General features: G+C 35.3%; 1 protein-coding gene across 1 annotated transcript in view; it reads left to right on the top strand.

Annotated features, from left to right (window-relative positions):
- Nucleotides 1-22827, top strand: part of IDE (insulin-degrading enzyme) — a 59367-nt gene that overhangs the window by 28358 nt on the left and 8182 nt on the right. The window contains exons 13-21 of the mRNA XM_009323326.1: nt 130-252; nt 2668-2750; nt 7657-7801; nt 9909-10019; nt 12084-12204; nt 14460-14551; nt 16864-16975; nt 18039-18206; nt 21042-21314. Of these exons, the coding sequence (XP_009321601.1) occupies nt 130-252; nt 2668-2750; nt 7657-7801; nt 9909-10019; nt 12084-12204; nt 14460-14551; nt 16864-16975; nt 18039-18206; nt 21042-21314 (1228 nt within the window). The remainder of the gene's footprint in view (nt 1-129; nt 253-2667; nt 2751-7656; nt 7802-9908; nt 10020-12083; nt 12205-14459; nt 14552-16863; nt 16976-18038; nt 18207-21041; nt 21315-22827) is intronic.

The raw sequence follows: 22827 nt of genomic DNA, 5'->3' as shown, positions 1-22827 counted from the left end.
AATAGTATTTACACATAAGCTAGTGGAACACATTTTAAAATCTTTTGTTACAGCATAAAATAAAGAAGTATATATCCATTAATTAAGCAGAAATTCTACTTAGCCTCATTGTTTCTCCTATTTATCTAGAAATGGCAAAATGCTGACCTGAATGGGAAATTCAAGCTTCCAATGAAGAACGAGTTCATTCCTACTGACTTTGAGATTTTGCCATTGGAAAAAGATGCGACACAGTACCCTGCCCTTGTCAAGGTAAGCTATCTGTATTTGTTCTGTTTGCTAGCTAACCTTCTGGGAAGTTAGCAGTTAATTCCTACGTGTTTTTAAAATACAGATCATGTCATATTCTGAAGTGTAATAAACAGAAAAGTAAAATCTAGAAAGACAGTAGAAAGTTCATTCTTGCTAAACTTTAGATTATGGCTATTTGGGTTCCTATGAAAATGAATCTACAAACAGCTTGAACTCTCTTTGCCCTTTTGGAAGTGTGTTAACAATTGATAGAAATAGCATTAAAGCTGTTTATTCAACAGAAGGGTGACTACCACTCTTAATTTGTTTTTGAGCAGTGTTCAGTAAGTTGAGGGTGTAGACAAAGCTATTCTTTTGTAACTGTGTATGGAAAAAGCTTGTGATTGCATGGAAAAAGGGAGAGAGATGTAAACATGTAAACAAACATCACTCTCCAGTCTCTTGGAAGCATCATTTAATGATCTCAATACGTTTAGCAAATCTCAGTTTTTCTGAGTACCTAAAGTTTACTGAAAATTTACTTCTCACTACTAAAGCATAGTTGTCTTTGCTAATGCTCATCTCTGTTCTAGGCTTAGTTGGAGGATAAATAGGAAGAGTCTTCTGCAATTACATGTTGTGCCTCAGCTTGAATACTCAATTCAGGAATACTTTTTGCACACTAGATTAAGATAAGTCTAGTGCAAAGACATCTTTCAGGAAAACATTTGTTCTTCACAGGGCATTTTAGATATATACTTGAAGCAGTATTATTAACAAAGGAGGACTTTGAGCATCTGTTAATGTTCATGCTGAACTGAAACCCTAAACTTCATCAGGGACACATACTACAGCTCTATTAAGTAACACTAATTGATTTGCTACAGGAACTTGATGGTCCTTCAGTGGCTCTGTAGCAACTAGGCAATTGATCCACACAAAAGCTTTGCTTTAAGGCATCACTGCTTTAGAAATGTATTTGCTTCTAGTTTTTCCTTTCCCTTTAAAATATGTTTTCTGAGGGAAAATGTTCTTAATCTTCTGTACTTGATGAAATAGACATTATCTATTTTGGCTGCATCTCTTTTATTTTCTCCTCAGCTGTATGTCTCTGCCATTTTTCTTTTGTGGCCCCTGGCAGTTGTCTGACTCCACAGCAAAACATTGCAAGAACTACGTCAGCAGAGATTAGCTATACAAAAAAGGCAATTTTTCTGCTGTTTTATATGTCTAAGTGAGCTTACTATGGACTGGACCAGTGTTGTGGAGAAAGGGAGGGACGGAATGTAAGTGCAGGAACAGGATGGCCATTTTCACTGGCAGAATGTCACTAGGTCACCTCTGTTGTAATGGGACATCTTGCCTGAAAAACCCTCAGGAAAGAGGGCAGTTAGGATATGGGCTTTGACCTGAGGGCCAAATGGCTACTATGGAGTGCAGCTAGCGATCTCCAGCTGTTGGATCAGGTCTCCAGTACTACAGACAGACTCTACTGTTTAGCATTCTGTGCCTGATATAAGATGTATTCTAAACTGCGTAGTAGAATAAAAATTTTGTTGTCTCTGAGAGAAGCTGTAATTTGGCTTTTTAGTATGAGTCGAATGTTGTGTAGAGGAAGGTGTAGCTGTAAGAGATGAGACTTTTTTCTTCCATGCAAAAAGGAGGAGGAAAATACCACGCCAAATCCCTGAGAAGCAAAGAACATCTGCTCAAAAATATGAGGAAGAGAAATAATTTTACATTTAAAAGTTCTCTCTTCTTACATATAGCAGTTTAAAGAAAAGGTGTTGGGGGGATAAAGTTAACTAGAGTTGGAACAGAGAGAGAATATCTATTTCACAGCTTTCCTAGGAGAAAAAGCAATAGGGGAGGTTGTTTAGATTCTTTCCTGTACTAGGAGATTATTCTAAAAAATTTTGGTGACAGATCTTTTAACTAATTTCCAACTAGTTTTAGTACTTTTTCTAAATGTGTATGGTTTTGTTACCAGTGTTACTTTAAAACAACATATAATATGTTAATTTTTTACTAAAAGCATTAAATACACAATTATATTCTTAGTCTGAAACGTAACTATATGCTGCTGTAGTGCTGCGTAATGGCACATCTTTTAATGCCAGCATTAACAGGGAATTTTGTGAAGCTAACTATATTTGTCTTTGATCACTCCTGTCTAGAAAAGTAGTTCCCATTTTGATCATAAGCTCATTCGCAATGCTGCAGCCATTTAACTGCTTGTTAAGGTGACATACAGTAAGAAGAGAGTCTCAATAAGGATAGATGGATGTATACACAAGTGTATATAGCAAGAATATGAATTTAAGGGGACAACACTAAACTGAGATTTGAAATGGTGAAGAGACTTTTTTTAAAAATAGCGTAATATATTACCGTTAAAAGTTAGGTGACTTAACAAAACCTCTTTTCTTGACACAGGACACAGCTATGAGCAAACTATGGTTCAAGCAAGATGACAAATTTTTTTTGCCAAAAGCTTGTCTCAACTTTGAATTTTTCAGGTATGCAATGTTAAGTGTATCACATAAATTACTCTCCAAAAGTTTCTTGTTTGTTGGGAATCTGCACTTCTGTGGCAAAAACTTTCTTGCATGTATTGAGGCTTTAAAACGTTTGTCCTTACTTGGGAATATGCAATAAGACACAGATAGCAGGAAGGCCCATGCAAGTTATGCAGTAGTTGAGTAGCAAGCAGTTTGAGGTGCTCCATCTATATTAACAGGAAAAGTTTATCTAAAAATACTTTTAAAACAAATTTTCTTGTATGTTTTATTTGCTATACCTGAAGCATGCCTATCAATAGGACCTACTACATATTGCAATATACCTCTTAAAAAATGGGTGTGTATTATTTTTAATTAATGACTAAATTGCAACTATTCTAAGATAGTGTTTTCTTTAAAAAATGCTGTTCTGATAATGGGTTTAGGTTCAAATTCTGTTTTAATTTGCATAATGCAAGCCAGTATAAAATTATAAGTGCTTAAAATTGTGGGATTGTATTTAACTGACACCCAACAACTGATTTTTTTTTTTTAGAACAACACCGTCTGTGTTATCAATGAATGTGTGATTCTCACCTCAATATGCATGATAAAGTGCTGTAATGTTAATTCTGGTCTTGCATTATTTTCGTCACAGGAAAATTATCTTTTTTTTTTTTTAAGTGAGCATGACAATGATGTACCTTCTTAGTGTTCCTTTCAAATAATAATTTCTAACTTTTGAATTAAAAAAAAAATACTGCTGTCTTTAGAGTGCAGCTATTTATGTGCTGGACTACTGAAAGTGAAAATAATTTCAGGAACTCTCCTCCTTTGGCCTAATTAAATGATTCAGTGATATTGCTGGAAAGGCTATTATGTGGGCTCTGATAGATGCTCATAGATGCACTGTTGAGTCCTTGTTTTGAGTGACCACTTTTTCTTGGCAGAATTTTAGATTGAGGGTTTTTTCAGAGAGTGTCAGATCTTGGTGCTGGTGTTGGTACTAGTTGGGGGAAAAAAGGTTGCCTGGGCATCTCCTTTCTTTTTGCTTTTTGAAACCACAGGGCAAACGTTACAACTGTTTCAACTTCGGTGTGTCAGAAAATGGAAGATCAAAATGGTAACTGCCCACCTCTTATTCAGAGAACAACAATTGCAATACTTTGCCTTCTTTGTTCCTACCTGGTGGCTTTCCCTTGTGCTATGTTTGGCCAAAATCCAAAGTAGGATTTTATTGATGGACGCTGAGTTTATGTTATGCAGTTGTGGGGTTTTTTTTAATCAATTCCAAATGACCTATGAGTGATCCAATCTCTACACCAGTTTGTGAATGATTAAAAGATAATAATTGATTTTATGTAGAGCACACAAAGGTATAAGTATGCACACATACGCCTAATATCATAGAATCATAGAATGGTTTGGGTTGAAAGTGACCTTTAAAGGTAACTTAGTCCAACCCTCCTGCAATGAGCAGGGACATCTTCACCTAGATATGTGGTGATAGTCTTTCCCAGCTAGATTTCTACTTTCATCTCAGTGAGCCCTTTTAAAAAGCCAGGAGTACTTGAGCTTTGCTGACTAATGTAATGAAATTATTTGCCTCTTTCCTCCTAGGAATGGTTACAGGTGGAAAGCTGGCTTTTTTCTTAGGGTTGGGCACGAGGATTCTTTCCTTTTCTTTAAAAATAAGATGGTAATTGTATATGAACGGATGTGAGATTTTGGCAATATTGGGTACATCATCTCCAAAAGAAGTTGTAAGCAGGTTTGTCTGGTTTTGATACTTAAGAAAATTCTTAGTGAATCTCTCTCTTTTGAGACTGGTCATGCTGATGGTCATTGGAGGAAATTATGAAATGTATAGTGTTTATTCATGAGTCTTGATGAAATTACCCATAGCTCTTGTGGCCAAGTGAATTGGTGAATAAAGCTGTCTTAATAACATGGGTTTTCATAAAAAGTTTTAGCCTCAATTCTAGATCAGAATATGATGGCTATGCTGCCTTGTAGCAGATTACAAGAGTCTTTTCACATCTGAGTATATGAATCTCTTGAAGTTACCTTGTTCCAAAACTGAAAATCCTTACATGGCCCAAGTCTTGCATTAAAGAAACACCACTGTAAAAACCTCTGACACGGGACTTATCATCCAGCCTAAAGGATGATGATAAGCTTTTGCTTTTGTATGAATTATGACTTAAGAGCTCAACAAGTATCCTTTTTTAAAAGGAAGCAAAATAGCAATGTAATGTGCTGTTGTTTTGGAAACTTTCTAAAGGTAGTTATAAACTCTGCACTTCAAGTTTCCCAAGGTTTAGAGAGATGGATGTTAAAAATAAAAGTAATTAGCATTGTAAAAGTAATTAGCATTGTAACTGGATACTTGCTACCTTCCAGTTTAAGAAATACTTAGAGCAACTTGAGTTGCGCAAAGGTAACCCAGGATCAACACTTCAGTGTTGATTCCAGCTACATCACTTACAGCTCTGTTTGAAAGGGGAAAAGACTAGACTTTAAGATTTTTCAAATACACTATCAGTGATTGAGTTGTTCTGCTTCCTCAAGTCTAGTCAAAAAAAGGTAAACTAGAAATAAGCATTTATTTACAAAGTTGTCAGTAATAGAAGGCAACTCCCAGAACAGTGTTATAATAATTGTTTTCTGTTATTTTTCACTTGAGGGTTAATGATTTAGTAGTCTCCATTATTTTCAAAACTCCCTGTTGGCCTTTGCCAGCTAAATGAGTATACAGAAGTTATAACTGATACGGACATAGTAATTGCTCAGACTGATTAAGTCTCTATTCTAGTATCAAAATCGAAAAGAATATAATGAGTTCATCTTGCTTTGAATTCAGTCTTAATTAAAAAATTCAATATTAATTGGCTTTTCATCATTGGGCATATTGAAATTGCTTGGTTTTGGGAAATTCTTGTTGTAGGGAGAAATGCAAATAGCAGTCCTTTTTTTTTTTTTTTTTTTTTTTTTAACCTGACCTGTTTACTTAAGTTACACAAGTCCGAGCCCAGAATAGTTAACCCAGTGGTAGTAAAAAAACCCATATCCTAGGCTAATATTTCAGAATTTAGTAGGCTCTGCTTCTCTAATAGATTTTTTTTTTTTAATCTCTTCCCATGCTTCCTTTCCTTAATCTAAAAGGAAGGAGAAGTCAAGGCCTTACTAAAAACTATTAGTAACCTTCTTAAAAATACTTTTGCAGTGTATTTTAAAGTTATCAGCATGTGTGTTGTGGTGATGTGATCTTTGTTTTACTACATTAATGTTGGTATACACCATGAAATACTATGCTATAAAGGCGTAAAAATACATAATAGCGTGTCTCTGAATATGACCGTTAGTGACTGCTTAGGGAAAATAAATGCAAATAGCACGGTTTTGAATTGTAAGCCATATCCTGACAGCAAATTGTTTTAATACTGCTGATTATTTCTGTGAAATTGATAACGAATTTACATGCACTTCAGAAACTTTAGAAATAACTGTTCAATCATAGTACAAATAACTTGTCTTGACTTTGCAAATCTTTAAAACACACAGATAGTTATCAATTAGCACAGTTGAAACATGGCTTGAGTCTGAGTTGCATTTCTCTTTTTGAGAAATTTGCAACAGTATTGTATGGGGTCAGATGCTTCTAATACAACAGTAGAGCTCGTATAGTTGTTGCCATTAAAAAGATAACAAAAAATTACAGTGGTATGAAAATGGGTATGCCAGACTTCTTTCCTGAGGTGAACTTAGCATGTACTGCATATTTTTCATACCACAAATTGCTAATCACTTAATTTTTGTAATAGAAACTACTTTGTTTTCTGATAGTGTAGAAGTATTAATTAAATTAATGTCTAGTATGTGGGCTTCCATTTCAGTCTATTAAATTAGTTGGTTATTCAGGGCGTATTTAGTTTATTTTACTCCTGGTAAATTCTGACTGTGCAGCAAAGTAAATATAACGTGTCTTGATTTATGAGCACAAATAAGAGAATATCTCTGGAGTCTTCAATATATTTAGGCATCGCTCAAACCAGAAGCAAGCTAAATAATTATTTTCAGGTATGTTCATATTTGGCTTCAAAATAGCAATCCTTCATAATGGGATCCATCAGCATACTCACAGTAAACGTTGTTTCCTTCAGATCAGACTTAAAAGGCCAAAAGAAACTGAGAAATAATTTTAAACTGCATATTTTACTTTCAACATTTTCTTCCAGCCCATTTGCTTACGTGGATCCCTTGCATTGTAACATGGCCTATTTGTACCTTGAACTACTCAAAGACTCCCTCAACGAGTATGCATATGCAGCAGAACTAGCTGGCTTGAACTATGATCTCCAAAATACCATCTATGGGATGTATGTAAGTACCCAAATCAAGGAAAAGCTTAGAGCCTTAAAACTACTTCCACTCATCAACATTTTTATATTGATTTGATGGAAGGACTTTTATTTATAAAATGGGTCTAAGGCTGTTACTCCTTTTGATCTTGGTTATTAACCATCCTTTCTTTAATTTGAATTTTAAGTTGAGTTGAATTTTGTTCAAAGTTTTCAACAATCTTTCCATTCATATTAAGCAAATTTTCTTCTTTATTTTTATATCATTCATGAAATTAATTATTTGTAAGATTTGTTCCTCCACTTAAAAAAAGAAAAAAGCAACCCTAATCCAAGCTTACATATTTATTTCAGTTTGTCAGATATCTACTAAAAACTTTCTGACTGATGGGGCAGAAGACCCCCTTTTCATGCTATTAAATAAATGGTACACTTCAGCTTTCCTGTTCAAGAACTACTGATCATGAGGCTGCATATACATACTCTTCAGTCATGTTTCTTCATCCATTACTTTGTCACTGCTTGAGGTATCAAAGCATTTCTTTTGTTTTTCTTTTTGTTAGTCGCTACATTTATGCTGATCCTCTCCATTGCAACATGACATACCTGTTTATCAGGTTATTGAAGGATGATTTAAAAGAGTATACATATGCAGCACGCCTCTCAGGTTTGATCTATGGCATTGCATCAGGAATGAATGCAATACTTGTAAGTAAGAAAAAAACGCAGGAGGAAACGAAACAGCTTGGGAGTTGTTGAGCTTGGAGAAAACATTTGACTTCGGCATTTCTAAATGAGATGGTTAATGTTTTTGTCCTTGCATATATCTCATGAATTAAAGGCAAAGCAAAACTGTATTTTAATTGGTACTGAGTGACCTGTTTAAGATTGCAGTGTCTTGTGAACATGTGTGCAGTGCAATTGTTGCATTCTAGTTCACGTTTTGACTTACTTGCATGGTAATCTTGAAAGTATAATTGCTGGTTTCTATATAAAAAGATTAACTTTTTTGTTGAATGAATCTCAACTTTACAGATTTTGTTATAATTCTCTAATTCTGCTGTAGTGAGCTGTGGAAATGGATTGTGCATGTGTTCATTAGAATGCAATGCTGGATATTATGGCTTTTCCTTAGTGTTTGTTTTTATTACATGTTTTATAATCCGTTTTAAAGTGCTGACAATACTTACTTGATAAATAGTGGTATTATGATAAATGGTTATTTCTTACTCAGCTCCTCCTGTGAGTTTTATGATGGATTTTAATAGTGTCTTTTGAAGTTCTGTTAAAAGCTTTTATTAACCACCATTTTATACCAAAATGTGTTTTGAAATTTCCTGTAGAAGTATTATTTTCCAAAGCATCTTAGAAAGAGAATATACTGTATATTGTCTTTACATTTTCTGTATGAAATAGTGTGCTGCAATTTCTTTTTTTTTTTATCCAACGCAAATCTCATTTCCTGGTAACATTCACTTAACTTACTGCAGACATGGTTACCTATTCTCAGTTTCAAAGCTTGCTGATGTTTCCGTGGTCAGAGTTTAATTCCTTTAAAAAAAAAAAGGGTGTGGGTATGTGTAGTCGTCTTCATTTTTAGTCACAGTTTAGAAGTTTAGAGTTATTTTAAATATTAGTTGGTTTTTGTAGGGTCTTCATATTCTTCTGCTGTAAAGATTCTATTTTCGTGTATTAAAATCAGTTTACTCCATTTTGATATCTGGGAACTTCTAATGTTCTTTTCTATGTCGTGAGAAGTTTTATTGTCAATAGCTGTAACTGTACAATGTTGATACTTTAAGCGAGGGCAGATGCTACACTGAAAACAATCACCCATGCTGACTGTTGAACAGTTTGGGTTCTTAGGCTAATTTAGGATATCAGACTTTGTCATAAATCCATTTGTGATAGCTTTTTCTTCAAATTCATGGTTCTGGTATGTTTCAGTAACTATAGAAGAAAAAATTCTTCCTGCTGGAAAGCAGGAATTCACCTGTATGTTGGTTTGTGTCCTAAAATTTAGCTTTACCCTTAATAATTAAACTGCACAAATCCAATTAAATTCCTGTTTCGAGATACCAAATTTTCAAGGTTTTTTCCCCCAAAAAGGCCTTTTAATGCCTTTTTTCACTAGACAAACTTTCTGTAGCTTGATGCAATCATATAGTCATTCTTAACTTTCTATGTTGTTTTTTTAAATGACCAAGTTTATTTCATGTATACTTTCAGAAAAAATGCGTATGATCAGATCAATATCTCATTACGATTGTAGACTAACTACCTTGGTGTTTCAGCCCAGCACCATCCTGGTTATAACTTGTACTGCTGTTGACAATACCCCTTTTCTTGTGGTACTGTTTACTTCCACTTACATAAAATATTTTTTTGAGCAACAAGATAAACATGAAAAAAGGTTAAAAGTAAATTGGAGAGAATATTTAAGAAGCCTATGAATCTGGATTTCATTAGAAACCTAGAGTAAAACAATTTCAGTACTCCAAATGTACAGTTTACTGACTGGACTCAATACTTGTAGTCATTAAAAATCTGTATTCTGAGTATAGTTTGCTTACATCAACATGAAATTACATTAATCCTCTGCATTCATAACTCCTGGGCAAATACGCAATATTATATTCATCAGTTATCTTTTGATGGGTAAAGGGATTTTATTTCAGAATGAGTTAATGTTGAATAACATTGAATTTAGAGTAAGTGTTGAAAAGCGTATTGTTCATTGAATTATACAAGACTTGGTAATTGTTTTATTCTTTTATCTTCCACATTTAAAGCAAATTATGCGCTTTTTCCATAGCTTTCTGTAAAAGGTTATAATGACAAGCAACATATCTTGCTCAAGAAGATCATTGAGAAAATGGCTACTTTTGAGATTGATGAAAAACGATTTGAAATTATCAAGGAAGCGGTAAGCTTACATGAGAAATTTACATTTTGGAGTAATTTAAAATTGAATGCATTGACTTGAAATGAAATCTGAGGGCTGATTATCCATGGAAGTACAGAGTGAAATTCTGCCTCATTGGGACTACAGAAGCTTTTTTCTTTTGTCTTTTTTGTGGCTGTGAGTTCCCTGGAGTGTTTATATTACATTCTTTGGTTAAAAATAACTGGCCCTGGAATCTTCTTTCAGTTGGTCTTTCTTATGATTGATGAAGGGATTGCAACTTGCTTTGATAGTAGAAATCTAAGAAGGGGGGTGGAGGGGGTGGAAATCTTAACTTTATGTCCTGTTTTACAATTTGGAAAGGCCCCAATGGGATCTAGCCATAAAAGAAGGGGAAAAGGGATGAAGGGGGAAAGGAAGTGTTGAAAAGATTTTCAACATTTCTTCTCCCCAGATGTGAAGAGGAGCTCTGCTCCTGGGCCAGGGTCCTTTGGTGCAAAAGTAACCAGCTGGTTAAGTACATGCTGACTTCTGGAAGTCTCACTTCCTAAATTTAATGACTGACCTATATATATGGAATGTAAGTTAGATTATTTTTTTTTTAGCTCCTGAAGTAAATTTATGAACGGTGATTACATTTGCTAAGCCAAGCAAGATACATAATTGTTCTTCTGGTGCTTTCTTTAGAGCAAGACAGAGGTAAAACAAAGGAAATGAACAAATTAGATATTGGCACTCATAGCAGTGAGTTGTTGTGGAGGTATAAATGAGTGCACAAGGGTTGGACTGGTGTTGGGTAACAGGCTGACTTCTGGCCCAGAAAGCTTGCACGTAGTCTGCAGTAGATGAGAGACCTAGGGCTGCAGGGAAGATCGCTCCATGCTTGCTATAGTCTTACTTTAACCCTCTGCTGCTGGTGACTTTTGAACAGGTGACTGGCCTGGACAGACACCAAGGCCATCTTCAGTTCATTACTATTTAGTAGGAAATTCTAAGCAGGTGGACATAAAAAAATGAGGTAGATTTATTATAACAGCACTTTATTTCGGGCTCTGTGTACCTAAAATACATTAATTGTCTGGAAAGTTTTAACTGGATGTGACAAATGTCAAGGTAAAAAAACCCAAGCCACAGTTCTGTGAATGATCTGTTTTGGATGTTTTTCTTCTAGTTTAAGATGTTTCTCTGACTGTCTTTACAGTTCCCTTGAACTTTGTATTATGCATGTTTTGTCATTTTATAGACTTTTGTTACATAGGCTGTTTGTGTATGTAAAATAAGGACAAAATACAAAGAAGTCAAATCGGATGGGGAGATTGCAGTTTTTCCCCTCACGTCTACACTTAAGAGATGAGGGAGATATCAGCTTCTGGCTTCTGTTTGGAACAGATAGAAGGATGCATCCTCAGCAACTTCATGCTCTCTGTTTCTCAGTCATGTGCCCTGAAATGAGTTACTTTTCTCCTGTACTGGAAATGATCCCAGCTTGCCAAAACTACTAGTTTGCACTTTCCAGCTCCCCTGGTAGAGGAAAAAGGGGTTTGCTTATTTTGTAAAGGTGCAGCTGGACTAGAAAGGAGTTTCTTTGGAGAAGCTCGCTGATTCTTCTTTCATACCTCCTTTATCCAGGCAATGAATGCAAAGAATTTCCCAGATGCTGCTGTATTTTTCTATATAGTCAGCCCAGGGAAGCAACTGGGAGAAAAATACATTTTCTGTTAGCGATATTCCCCCACCCCCAGACAGTCGTCATAGAATGTGTATTTCCTGGGTAGAGCAACTTGATCTAAAGATTTATTTAGGTCTAACTGCAGTAATTTAATTTCCAGTCATTAATTTTATGGAGAAGTTTGATTTCATGCTCATTTCAACTATCTTAATGGTTACTGCTTAATCCGTAGGCTCAGAAGCCCACATTATTACTAAGGTAATTGAACACAATTTTTAACAGGTCTAACAAGCGAGACAATGTTCTTGACGTTTGAAATGTATCTTTTTGATGGTACACAAAGTTGAGAGTAGAAGGTCAATATTTTATGTTTAGAAATAGAGTTCTATAATTTGAATTTAATTATTTTGTTTTAGTACATGAGATCGCTTAACAACTTCAGGGCTGAACAGCCTCACCAGCATGCAATGTATTATCTCCGACTCCTAATGACAGAAGTTGCTTGGACCAAAGATGAATTAAAAGAAGCTCTAGATGGTAATGTTCTGCCAGTTTTAAACTTTATTTTTATTTTTTCTTATGGAAAATGTCTTGTTACTAAACTAATGAAGGTACCTATTTTGAACTTTCTGCCCATTGTTCAAGTGAAGCCCCTGCAGTGCCAGACCTGAGCTGATGCTGGTGGATGTCGATGCATCTGCACTTGTCCTCCAGTTTCTAGAAAGCATAGTAGTTCAGACAAAAGGCCTCAAATGGCAAAACTTGAATGGCTTTGTGGGCATGAGCCTGGGTATGGTGAATCCAGTGCTTAACCAACACTGCTAAAATCATTTGTCTCTAGTTGACATCTTGCAGACACATTGGAGTGTATCTCCAATGTGCATACTATTTTGTTTTTTCCAGTATCAGGGAATCCTAACTCCTGTTTCTGTAGATAATAAAGAAAAAATATGCAAGTTCTGTAAATAATAATGATAATAAAGAATAAAGAACATTGTGGTTCTTAGAGCAGGCACCTCATTATATTTGGAAGAAGAAGAAATTTCAAATTAAGAGATTTAATTGATTTTAGTAATAGCTGAAGAACTCTTCCCTAACTGTATCTTACTGTGTTACAACAAATGGCTGTTACTGGGACGGTTTGCAAAAGGTCTTGTAATATCTTCTTGGAATACACAGAGACATTCTTTTCAAGAAGAATACCTGGCTTTTGTATTTATTTGAGGGGGTGGATTCAGAATACATATCCATAGTTGTCAGACTGACACATACCATACTGTTTGAAGTTGTGATGCTGAAAACTGCTTCATTAAGATAGATCATCTATAGATATGCCCGGCTGCACAGACGTGTGTGTTTTTTCTACAGGATTGCTCCAGGATAGAAATACAAATGTTTAGTTGTGTAGTTTCTTGAATGATTGCAGGTGTATCTGAGATTACAGGCAGCACTGGCACCACTGCTAAAGTCAGTGACAAAACTAACGCTGATTTTCATGGCAGTGGGTTCAGCTATATGTAGGTCATTCCTTTTTTAATGACTACTGAATTTTGAAAAAATAAGAGATTCTCTGTTCCATGTGTAAGTTGTCTTTATAAGATTAATGCTACTATATTCAGCATAAGAATGGCTAAAAATAGAATGCTGGAAGGGAATACTGTCTACTTAGCACTACTGGAAATCTGCTTGAAATACAGGGAGTTTACGTGTAATTTTTTTTTCCTCTTTTCCTCTCTCACATTCAATGTGACCGTAATCTTTTGCTCTATTAATAAGCAATTCTAGAGGCAAAAATTAAGATTAGGATTATACAACAATAAAAAGTTGATTTGGAATCAGGGAAAAATGTGGAAATGAATTTTTTACTGGTGGTCAGTTACCTATTTTAAGAGAGGGAAAGACTGATAAGCACGGTATAGGTTTATCTAATACAAATCACAAATCTGTTAGATACGTATGCATCCCCCACTGAATAACTGAGTGACCTCATAATTTTGATTGCATTTGTCTTTTCAAAACTTCTGTGAAATACACAAGTATTGTTAGTTTTTATTTTAGTTGAGAAAATGACAAAATGAGAAATTAATAGATTTGGTGATATAGTGTGGGTATTCTTGTAGTGTCAGGGAATTAAGAATGGAGATGTTGACTTTGGGATGAACACCCCATCCATTCAACCATCCTTCCTCTCTTATTCTGTTGATTATATACGTTAGACTATACTTTGCATTATATATGAAAACTGCTTTGCAAAGACAGGCTAGCATAGAATGTGCGTGTATGTGTACTCTGGGATATATTGCAAAAATATTTTTGTTGTGTATTGTTTGTTACAAAGATACTGTCAAAACACCATATTTGAGTTGAGGTTCTTTTTTTAGTCTAGATGGTAAATGCGCAGTGTGTTTCTTGAGTGTTACAAACTACATGCTGCTTGTTTAGTTAATAACTAAGGCTTTATCTTGGAACACCACCTGACTGATTGCAACTGCTGGAGAATGAATGTTTGTTCAGCCTGATTGGAAAGAAGGCACTTTTTTTTTTTCTCCTCCCCCTCCTTTTTGGCATCTGGGTCAGACGGCATGTGAATTCTAAGCGAAACAAACTATATGATGAGTGCTGCTATTTAGACCTGGAAACTTTCCAATGTTGCATGTTTAAGGAAAGACTCACTTTTTCACGATGATGAGTTTCTCCTCCTCTAAGAAATGCACCACATCTAATGATGAGTTAGGTACTTCTTAATGTAAAAATGCATGTAACTAATTTAACCGTCTAAATATCTATTCCAGATGTCACTCTTCCCCGCCTCAAGGCCTTTATAGCTCAACTGTTGTCACGGTTACACATTGAAGCTCTTCTCCATGGCAATATAACAAAACAGGTTAGTGTGATACTTTCTTAAATAAAATAATTTTTATTTAAAAGCAGCATAAAAATGGAAGACTAGTTTAGTCTTCTCAGATCTTAAAGCGGTTTTGCCAAATGTGATTTCATAATTTGACTTTGTACTTTTTTATCTTTATGGGAGTATCATAGTGTCATTTTTTCCACTTTGGATTTATTAGGCTAAGTGCTGCCCTTGTATTGCTCTTGGAAATTTAATAAAAAACAACTTATAATCTAAATATTTTAAAGTCTATGTTGCGTGTCATTACTGTGATGTGATCAAGCTGCATAAGGAATGATGTGCTGCGGATCCTGCTCTTCCATTTAAAAGTTTCAGGCTAACTAGCAAAGATTTAAGAATCCAAGATCCTTCCAGATGAAGTACTTTGCACAAAGCTGAAGAGGAATGGTGGGCCGTAAAAAATACGTGTCGGCTCTCAGTTGTGTCTTTTTGGGACTAAAAATCAGAAAACATTTGTTCTATCTGCCATTAAAATAGTAGTGGTTTGTATTTGCATAGGAAATCTAACCAAGTATTTGAATATATGTACCAATACAAAATGTAGCACCTTTCTTGTACATTTTTGCATTCTTTTTTTATAGGGCTGGCATAGCAGTATTTCTATGTTATACCAGCTCTGTGATACTTTAAGGGCAGGAGATGTTATAAATACTGATAGTGACTGCTGAATGTATGGAGAAGAAAGTTAACTAGTAAGGAGGGGGAAAATAAAAAGACGAAGGAGCCAATAGGACTGGATGCACAAAGTTTCCTTTTTCAAGGATGTCTCAAAAATATTTTTTTTTAATAGAGTATCTTTTCATGTGGAGAAATGTAAAAAAGTCTCACTTTCTTCCTTATCTCTTACACATTTGTATATGAAAGTCAGTTCCTTCTGAAATATAACTGAATGACCAGATTTTTTAGATTTCCATGATGATGCAGTCATAGCAGAGAACTGCATTCTTTAGTTGGCATAATGGGTGGCTATTAAGAGTCTGACAGCTAGAGAACTGAGAAGGATGTACTATCACGCCCATAGCTGTGTAAAGTTTAGAAATGATCTGCAAACCTCCCTGAATAGATGTGGGTAGGAAAACTTCTCTGTCCTTCAGTGCCCATGATGTGATCATCACTGACAAAGCTCAGAAATTTTAACCTGGCTCTAAGAATTTTTTCCAACTAAAATTAAATCAAAATTTACATACTTTTGTGACATCTTTCAATACTGAAAAATATTTTAGTGAATCTGTACTTTTTGAAAAATTAGACCTATCTAGCTGCTTAAAATTCCCATTTCTTCTTGAATTAATTTCATTCTGAATCTTGTTTTTTTGACTGTTCCTTATATTTATTTGCTGCAAGTGGATGAATAGTAAACTAATCCTGTTCAGAACATCTGTCTGAACAGTCTTGTAAATATTTTGTTTTAATATGGTGACTTGATTGGAAGAATATATAGTATTTTTCTCTAACTTTTCAAGCTGTGTTTTGTTAGACCTCAATCTTTTTGTCTTTGATGTTGGGTGGGTGGTGTTGGGGGGGCATGTGTTTATTAAGTTTTCAGACCTTTTGCATGTTTTTGATAAGATTACTGGTGGTGTGAGTTTGTGGCAGTGCAGACTAAGAGATTTTGGCTTTCAGCCAAAACTACTTTGTAGCAAGTTACTGTAATTTCCAGCATGCAGGCTACAAGAACACATAACCCTTAACAGGTAAAGCTTTTGAAGTTAAATCCTTGAATGAAACTAATGATTTTTAAAATTTTTTCACTACTTATGATTTATTACTATTTTTATCATCATCATCAAATAAAAGAAAGTATCTGGGCAATGAGTCCTAATACTACCAGCATGTCAGTGGAATGCATGTTTGAATTTAACCATTAATTTGTTTTCTTAAAATTCCGTCTAATGAGGTGTCATTTGCTTTGCAAACATACATTGTAGGTATCTCGTTTTCAAACTTTGAAAGATGAGTACATCAAAGTGGTGAAGGGAAAGGAAAAAAAAAAAAGCCCATTGAACTTGAATTTCAACAGTGTTGGGGAGGAGTAGAAGTAAACATGTAAACAAGATAAATGTAAAAAAAACCCACAAAACCCTCACCCCCCCAAGCCCCCACTTTGTCTCATCTACTTAACTTCTACTGTATTTTTATTAAATTACAATATCCCTAGTTTATATTCTTGATTTTTTTTTTTTCTTTTCTCTCATGTCACCATCAACAATTGGAAAGTCTTATCCTGCTGTTAGGTACAGAATAACTAATGATCGTTAAAATTCCTCTTATGTTTTCTCTTCCAGGCTGCATTAGGAATTATGCAGATGGTTGAGGACACTCTTATTGAGCATGCTCATACAAAGCCACTCCTTCCCAGTCAGCTAGTGAGATACAGAGAAGTGCAACTTCCTGACAGTAAGTTAAATGATTTATTTGCAATTTTTTAATGCACATTAAATTGAGATTCTCTGTTTGCTAAATTACTTTTTAATTAAATTACTTTTGAATTAAATTACTCTGTTGCTAGGAGCTTGTTTCAAAATCAGACTTACTTCAAATTATTTTAAACTTTAAATTTAAAAATATAATTAGGGGGTGGTTTTGTTAATAAAACTATACCCTAATATATCATCTTTCTGATATACTTGAAAATTAATTTGATTTCACTTTTAATCTGTGTATGTAAATTGGACTTCTTGGGGGTTGGAACTAGATGATCTTTAAGGTCCCTTCCAACCCAAACCATTCTATGATTCAATCCTAATTCACTCAGTATGATTTATAGAAATAAGAGCCCTGTCCCACTTCCTGCTACACATAGTATACACATTTGAATAAGGACCATTCTTTGAGCACTTTTGAGTATTAACTGACCATTCAGTGAAGGATTGTCCTAAACGACTCTTGCTTTTTGAGACAAATAGAATCTTGGTCTTGTAGTGTTTGTATAGGATTTACTTCTGTTGTGAAAAAAAATTTTATATGTAAGAAAGGAGGTTCAAGGAATTGCTGGGAGTTATACAGGAATGATGAAATGTGTAGCTATACAGCCAAAGCCAATTACCCTTAGCTGATCATCAGCCTGTGGAAACTGCCATGTACCAAAGAAGGTATTGCTATTAAATGCTGAATTATTTTTGATGTTCATAAATGTTTCTGACAAACTGTCTTTAGAAACTATTTACACAGTAGAGGCAATGCAGAATTCCACTCCAGTTCCGAAAATATTTGCTTGAGGAGAAGCAGCCGGTTTCAATTTACTTGCTGATATGCTCAAGCTGTGACATTTCAATGGGTTGAAATTATCTTTTCTTTACTTGTTTCATGAAAAGTATGCTGTTAGTGGAAGTTCTGCTTTAACAGTCCTAAATCATTCATTATAATTCCATTCCACGAGTGATAGACCATTATCTTTTTAATTGTGGACAATAGGAACGTACATTTTTATGAACTTAAATGTTTTAACTTTGTCTTTTAGGAGGTTGGTTTGTATATCAACAGAGAAATGAAGTTCATAACAATTGTGGCATTGAAATATATTACCAGACAGACATGCAGAGCACTTCTGAGAATATGTTTTTGGAGCTCTTTTGTCAAATTATCTCGGAACCGTGCTTCAATACTCTGCGCACCAAGGAACAATTAGGTAAGTTTTCCCATAGTGATTATGTGTCTGTATACACACATGCATGCATACTCAGCGCACTTACATGAGACATGTTGAGGTGTTCTTTCCTTGCTTAGTGAATGCCATTTAAAGAGCACTTGGTAAATGTAAATCATTTTAACTGCTGATTACTCAAAGGAATGTTACTGTGCACGTACTCTAAATTGAGAAGAAGTAAGCATAATTTTTAAGATAAGACTGAAATAATCTGAAACCAACTCTGGCCTAGAAAAAAGTTTGATCACTGTACAGAAAACCTCATATCTCAAATTTTTACCAAAAGGAGATGAGATCAGTTTCCTAAATTTTAGATCTTCTTAAAGAATCAGTGGTAGTAGTTTGGTCTTTTCTGCTTATGATCCTACCTCCAGGTGCACTTCATGATTCACAAGCCCTGGCTTAGGAATACTGCTGTGTGGGTCATGGTAAGCTGCCATGATAAATACATTTCAGGCTTTTTAAGAATACAGCTGTTCACCAATAAGTACAAATAATTGTTACCTGAACCAGTAAGACTGAGAACTAGTAAGGTTATTCCAAACAGGATAATGAGGAGAGACAGAGACTTTGCATGACAGTTTGCATGATTGAAATACTGATGAGGAAGAGTACAGTTTTTCCAAAGGTGAGAGGCAGGGGAATGTCTCAGTATGATGACTATGAACTACCAGGGAGATCAGGCAAGATTAGACTTTTTTTGAGCAACTAGCAGAATCAGCCGTACCATATTGGTCATAGGGATTTTAACTATCTAGGTATCTGTTGAAAATAAGGCAGGACTCAGGTTATTTAGCAGGTTTTTGGAATCTGCTGGTGGCAGGTTTTCTATAGAAGTTGGCAGTAAACAGCTAAAGAGGAGGGGGGGGAACCAGTGAGGAAGAACTGTGTGAGTGTCTCCAGCACCACGTAGCTGCCAAATGATAGAGTTCACAAGACTTAGGAGGGAAGACAGTAGAAATACTAGCAAAATTCAATAAACTTCATGGAATTGTTAATAAGATCTCTGAGAAAGCTAAGGGAAAAAGAAGTTCAGGAGTTAGCAGTTTGCTAAACAGTAGAAGTAGGAACAAGAACACGTTCAATAAATACTTCAGTACGAGAAAAAGGAAGAGAGAAGTTGTCGGGGGGGGGGGGGGGGGGGAAAAAGTGGGGGGGGGGGAGGTGTTCAAAATGCTGTAGGATGGCTTTGTTAGTTTTCACTTAAAATGTCAACTGTGATCAGATGACTTCCAAAATAAATACTAGTGATGAAAGTCCAAGGCCTACCTTTGAACAGGAAAATAACAGATTAAAGGTTGTTCAGGTAAATTAGAAGCTTTTAAAGAGTTCAGGCATGATGAACTCTACATTACGTTAAAAAAAACCCAAAATTACGAAATCTTGGAATTAGAAATCTTATAACTGAGAATTTGTGGATGATAGATGAGGTACTGGAAGAACAAACACGGGTAAATGCTGTATGTTTCCTTAAAAAAGGAAAGAGAAGAGCAGGGAAATTACAGATCAGTCAGCTTAATTCTAGTTCCTGGAAAATACAGAATAAGTTATCAAACCAGTTATAAACTCATAGAAGATAACTGAGAGACTATTACTGGACAAACTCAGGTCAGACTAACCTAACTTTATAGCAACAGAGTTTGGCTGTATGGATGGAAGTGGTGATGTATGTCTCCTCTTGATAGTACAAAAGACATGTAACATTCTCAAACAAGCTAGAGAGAGCGCCTAGGTGGAAGTGCTACACATTTGGATGCAAGACTGTTTGGAAAGTCACGACTGGAGAACAGATAAGAATAGTTCATTAGAAAAATGGTGTTCTACAGAGCTCTATTGTGATCCAATGCTATTTAGTATTTTCATCAAAAATCTGGATGATAGAAGAGTGAATGTACTTACTAAATCTTCAGATAATACTAAGCTGGGAGAGGCTGCAAGCGTGTGGGAAGATAGAATTAGAATTCAAAATTAGTTTTGACATTTTTGGAAACATGACTTGAATGAAGATAAGATGCAGTTTGGTAGGAACGGTTTGGCAGGAATAATCAATGGAACAAACACAAGCTAGGAAGCAACTGGCTAGGTAGCAGTCATGTAGAAAACAACCTATAGGTTACAATGGATCAGAAGTAGAACATACATAGCAGCATGACACTGCTGACTTAAAACACTGGGATATAGAAATGGGAGCTTCCAAGATGCACACACAATAATACTCCTATATTGTTCAGGTGAAATACTGTATCCAGTTTTGACGTGAGCATCAAGGAACAATTAGAGAGCTATAAAACAACATTTAAAAGACTGAAATGTGACATATTTGTTATTAAAAGAGGGGAGGAAGACTGAAAAAAGGCTTGGGTGTTCAGATAAGCAAAAGCTGCAACAAAAAGGAAGGGAATAATATTTTCTTTGTATATAATTGATGAGAAATAGTGGTCTTACATTGCAGCAAAGAGAGTTCAGATTAGACGTTATGAAAAAATAATAAGTTCCTAATACTAAGTCTAATGAAGCACTAGAGTACAGCTTAATTTCTGGTTACCTAATCCTGATGACACAATTCCTTTTGTTCTGTCTTGGTCTGCCTCATCTCCTCCTTGCACCTCCCCTGAACTGATATTTACCTCAGTGAAATAAAGATGTTTCAAAAAAAAATAATACAGTGGCGTATTTTGAAAACCTGCATTATTTCATTTATAATAGAGAATTAAACTTAGCATAAAATTGCATTCCTGTCAAACATGCCACGTTTGGCAAACTTAACACTGGAACAAGGGATTTCTTTTAATTTGTGACTATTCTTGTTTTGCCAAGGTTACATTGTGTTCAGTGGTCCACGTCGGGCAAATGGGATACAAGGACTGCGATTTATTATCCAGTCTGAAAAGCCACCGCACTATTTAGAAAGCAGAGTTGAAGCGTTCTTAAAAACTATGGAGAAATGCATAGAAGACATGACAGAAGAGGCCTTCCAAAAACACATCCAAGCTTTAGCAATTCGTCGTCTGGACAAACCGAAGAAGCTGTCTGCAGAATGTGCTAAATACTGGGGGGAAATCATTTCCCAGCAGTATAACTTTGACAGAGGTAAGACAAATTATAATTCCTCATTCGTGGAGCCTGTGCTCTCACTGCTGTGGGAGCCATTAGTAATAGAGGATAAACGTGTTCCCTGATGTTCACCATATGATGGGGGTTGGCGAATGCTTCATTGACCTTCCGTTCTTAAGGCTCAGTGAGACGTAGAGTAGGTCAAGGATTGGAAGTGGTTTGAATGCAAATGTTGGTGTCACATAAGCTCAGATTTCTTTCTGTGATGTTCAGATGTCTGTATTACATATGTGCCTAATACTTGACTGAGATGCATTCAAATACACTTTGACACTCCTGACAGTGCACACATTCATATGAACCCTATTCCTCTTCCCATTGCGCAGTTCTTTTGAGGGAACGTTGGCAGAGGCAACAGCAGGTATCTTAACTAACGTGTGACCTGTCTCAGTTTAGAGTAGGCTTGAAGAAACATTAATTTTTTTGGTTTCCATCCACGATGCTTTGAAGATTATAAGCTTGTAGAAGACCAATTGAGATCCAACTTCCAGTGTTGCTACTGAAAATGGACTGACAGTTATTTACATTGTGATCCTACGTAGTATTTAGGTTATGTTTTTTCCTTTTTCATCATTGTTTGAAGATTTTTAATCCAAAGTACTGAGGTATATTAGTAATATAGTTTCTAACATTAAAAAAAAAAAAAATCAGTTTTAGGTACAGATCAGCTTTTCTTCACGTTTTCATGTCTCAACTCTTATTCACAGCTATAATTTTCCATCTTTCATGCATAATATGCTTCCTACATAAAACTCGCTCTATATCCTGTGACTTCTCTTCTGCTTTACATGCACAGTATTGGCCTTCCACAGTTGCAACTACAGTCTTTTTGGTCGACAATGACTAATTGAACTGTTTTAATAATGAAGAATTTTGAAATGTCATCTAGCTTGGTCTCGAGAGAATGAGAGCTACTGACAAGGTTTCATGCCTTGTATGAGGAGTGGCATGGAAACTTATCCCCTGAAGTACTTTTTTGTGTGTGTGTGTGTATGTCTGATGAAACAGTTTCATTTTTCTCTGCCTTAAGTGTTTCTGTTTTTACCATACTTGGATCTATATTATCTCTCTGGAATTTCTTTCTGCTAGCTATAGCCATATTTCTCATATCTAAATCCCACTCAAGTTATTATTCCCCTTGACTTTTATATCCTTAATTCCCCTCTACCCGCTAGTAATTTTATTTCATTAATGATTCTAATATGGCTAAAATTGTCAAAATCAGAAATTCATATTCCAGCCTTAAGAAGTGAAAGGGTTTTTTTCTTCAGGTTTTTACATTTTTTTTATTATTACTTTTACTCTTTTACTTAATTTAAAAATTTTCTCCCAAATGTCATCTAATTTTCCAAACTGTATTTTGTTGATTTTTTTTTTATTTCCTCCGTGTAGAACTTCATATTAATTACTTACAGCCTGCCTCACAGATTTGTTAGCTGCATATTTGTTCTCTTGCACGCATTTCTTTCTTGATCTCCTGCTAACCCTA

The sequence above is a fragment of the Pygoscelis adeliae genome, unplaced genomic scaffold, assembly GCF_000699105.1.
Source record: "Pygoscelis adeliae isolate BGI_AS28 unplaced genomic scaffold, ASM69910v1 Scaffold294, whole genome shotgun sequence".
NCBI lineage: Eukaryota > Metazoa > Chordata > Aves > Sphenisciformes > Spheniscidae > Pygoscelis > Pygoscelis adeliae.
Note: the sequence above shows the minus strand (reverse complement) of the source record. Positions and strands in the feature narration are given on the sequence as shown.